General features: G+C 38.5%; 1 protein-coding gene across 1 annotated transcript; it reads right to left on the bottom strand.

Moving 5' to 3' along the window:
• Window positions 1-308: 308 nt before the first annotated feature.
• On the bottom strand, window positions 309-1,681 carry LOC110636588 (uncharacterized). The gene has a single exon (XM_021786364.2). It carries the CDS (start codon window positions 1,476-1,478, stop codon window positions 522-524), a length of 957 nt encoding a protein of 318 aa, XP_021642056.2. The 5' UTR covers window positions 1,479-1,681; the 3' UTR covers window positions 309-521.
• Window positions 1,682-2,096: the final 415 nt, after the last annotated feature.

The following is a 2,096-nucleotide window of genomic DNA, read 5'->3' on the forward strand; positions in this document are numbered from 1 at the left end:
TTTTAATTTGTGAATTCTTCCTCATTTTTCTTCTTCTTCTTACAAAATTATTATAAATTACAAAGCTGGCATCTGCATAAAAAAGGAGAATAGGCAATTGGCATGATATTAAATCCAGACTAAGCAGTCAAAAGCTTGATTAGAAAAATAAAAAAGTGGTTTGGGATTTTCCTCTTTAGATCCAAAAGATTAAATAGCTTTATAATTTTGACTCAATTTAATTAATTTTGGCATTGAAAATGCCATCAGCAATGGCAAAATTGGCTTCCCAGCTTAATCCTTCAAAACCAGAATCACAGAAAACACAGTTTATCAAATGCAATCCACATGCACAAACACTTTATACATATAAATCACACATATAAAGCATTACTAAAGAGGACAAAGGAAGATTAGCTCCACTGCCAACAATGGAGCTCGATCATTTTCATCCCAGAAACTAGTTACAGTAGATCCCAATTTATAGTGGCAAGAATCTATGAACAAGAACAATTTAAAAGAACTATAGAATAACAGATTAATTAAGCCTTCCCTTCAATTCTTGCATGTGTCAGTCCCACACATGCATCCACAAAATCCTCATCTATGAAATCTGTGGAGAAGATCTGCAATCGATCTGCACATCCCTTGGAGAAGCACTGTGTTATGAACATCCTAGCATATCCATGAATTCTTCCTGTCACGGGTTTAACACACAAAATTGGGTTATCTGCCTGTGGAGTAACAGTGTTTTCTACCCTGTAAAAGAATTTCCTTGATGAAGCTGGTTGCTGCTCACTCAAATGCTTCATGTTGCTCTCAAATTTTGTTGATGGCAAATCTGTGTCAATCCAATTATCCTTCAAATACCCTGCACTCCACAATGGGCCCCCATGTTTGGGCTGTGGTGATTTTCTTGGTTTCCATATACAGATTATTCTCTTTGGCAACAATTCTGCAATTGTCTTGCCAAAAACATGATCATCTTGATGGATCAGATATTCTCCGAGCTGTTCCTCCAAGTACTTGTCAAAATCTGCAGGATCTTCATGCCCAAATTCTGTCCGGATTTCAAGAATTATGATCTCTGATTGAGTCTCTGATAAGAATTTCTTGACATCATTAATGACAACATCAACACTGTATGTTTTCAAGATTCCATGGCAGATACGGCGATCCTCCTGAACCCGAATATCAAGAACTCTGGCGCCCCTGCAAAGCTGTTGGTAGATGGACAAGGATTGGCACTGAGCAAAAGGACGAGAGATCAACGGGAAGCCAATCTTGTTGGTAGCAGAATCATGAGTGCCAGGCCATACGATCTTATTTATATGAACTTTCTCAGGGTTGAGACCACCCATCCAATTCTTCCTGTCTGCAGGACGGTAATCGGAACCAGGGTATGTGTCGCCACAACTCCCATGTAGATCACAGAGAGCTTTCTTCTCAGTTGAGATGGCTTTACGCCTCGCTACCTGTTTAGAGACCTGAGAACCCATTTTCTCTCTGTATCAGAGACCAAGAAAAGTAAGAATGATGAGTTCTTCCCCTGCCTAATGCTCTGAAAAGGAGTCGCTTTGTGGGTTTTAATATACAGCATTGTAACGTCAATTGGGTAGAGTTACTGTACGGTTAGACTTCCAGGGTTGTAGAGATACAGATTAAGATTTGGGGAGATTATTTACAACCTTCTTTTAAGATTTTTTTTCTCTCTGAATAAGCTTCTTCAGTGTTTTAATTATGACAAGGACATCCAATGTTGTCATTGTTTTGGTGGGTTGATTACACTGAATTATTGGTGGAGTCATTATCATGATCCCTTGCTTGGTTGGTCTACCTGTATGGCTGTCCAAATTTGTCTTTGAGTTTGTTGGTTCATGACCTGCTTCTTATAAAATGGAAACAAACATTGCCAAATCCACCAGGATAATAGATTTTTTTTAAGCCTAAATGAGTTGCCATATGGCACCAGAAACAACAGTCCCAAGCAAATGGCTCATTCATCCAGATGGGTAGTTGAAACTGTGTTTCAATTATCTACCAGAGCAGTAAGCACTTAATAATGATTACAAGGGTATCCATTGTTCGGTTATACCCATATCAAACAAGGAAATTTG

This window comes from Hevea brasiliensis, unplaced genomic scaffold, assembly GCF_030052815.1.
Source record: "Hevea brasiliensis isolate MT/VB/25A 57/8 unplaced genomic scaffold, ASM3005281v1 Scaf1, whole genome shotgun sequence".
Classification (NCBI taxonomy): Eukaryota; Viridiplantae; Streptophyta; class Magnoliopsida; order Malpighiales; family Euphorbiaceae; genus Hevea; species Hevea brasiliensis.

What these genes read in the sequence shown, in the direction of transcription:
- LOC110636588 (XM_021786364.2), bottom strand. Translation starts at nt 1,478, where the DNA reads ATGGGTTCTCAGGTCTCTAAACAGGTAGCGAGGCGTAAAGCCATCTCA.